Source organism: Penaeus monodon, chromosome 22 (assembly GCF_015228065.2).
Source record: "Penaeus monodon isolate SGIC_2016 chromosome 22, NSTDA_Pmon_1, whole genome shotgun sequence".
Classification (NCBI taxonomy): Eukaryota; Metazoa; Arthropoda; class Malacostraca; order Decapoda; family Penaeidae; genus Penaeus; species Penaeus monodon.
The window spans coordinates 27,885,829-27,886,568 of record NC_051407.1 but is presented as its reverse complement, the minus strand read 5'-3'; the positions used below and the strand labels follow the sequence as shown (position 1 = coordinate 27,886,568).

The 740-nt window shown below is 30.8% G+C and overlaps 1 protein-coding gene across 1 annotated transcript in view; it reads right to left on the bottom strand.

Moving 5' to 3' along the window:
* Nucleotides 1-740, bottom strand: part of LOC119587405 (general transcription factor IIH subunit 5-like) — an 11,826-nt gene that overhangs the window by 8,323 nt on the left and 2,763 nt on the right. The window contains exons 2-3 of the mRNA XM_037936143.1: nt 369-498; nt 20-117 (exon numbers count right to left, since the gene is read on the bottom strand). Of these exons, the coding sequence (XP_037792071.1) occupies nt 20-117; nt 369-498 (228 nt within the window). The remainder of the gene's footprint in view (nt 1-19; nt 118-368; nt 499-740) is intronic.

The window sequence follows — 740 nt, the reverse complement described above, 5'->3', positions numbered from 1 at the left end:
CAGACATCTTTGGGCAAACTGAAACCTGATTCCGATTTTCCATGGTAAAGGGTGATTTTTTTCTAAGCTGCTCTTCTGGTTATAATAGACCTTCTCATATTGTTCATCAATGAGATTCCCGTTTGGAAAAAAAAGACCCAAAAAAAAAAAAATTTTTTTACTGTAACCCTTTAGTTTCTATACTTTTAAACCTACTACCTTGTAAAATGAAAAGTCTACAGCTACACCCTCCTGTTTTTATCTTAATGCTTCCCCAAACTCAAGAGGAAACCTAAAAAAGCAAAATTTTTTCTTCAAATTTTGAAAAACCCCGAAATTACCCATAATATTTACCTGCTTTTTCCAATCCACTTGTCCATTAGTTTTACCTTTAAACTGTCATAGACTTCAGGCTGCACAAACAGATGACATTCATCAAGATCTACCAACACAAACCTTGAGCCCAATTTCAATGTTTCATCAAGGTGAAGTATAAATTGTTTCATAACAGGGTCATCACTGAAACAAAACAAAAAAAATTATAATGTTAAGTTGATCATAACACAATATTTGTAAGGATAATTTTATCCTTACAAATAAAATTGCAAAAAAAACACAAATATCTTGTCATCATATCCCATTAATCAGTCATAATAAAATGTGATGAATAGCTTTTTTATTTATTTCCATAACTGGTACTTTTAAATGTATTGTACAATAGTAAATGAGAGGTAACTTGATACAAATATGCTGACCCTGAA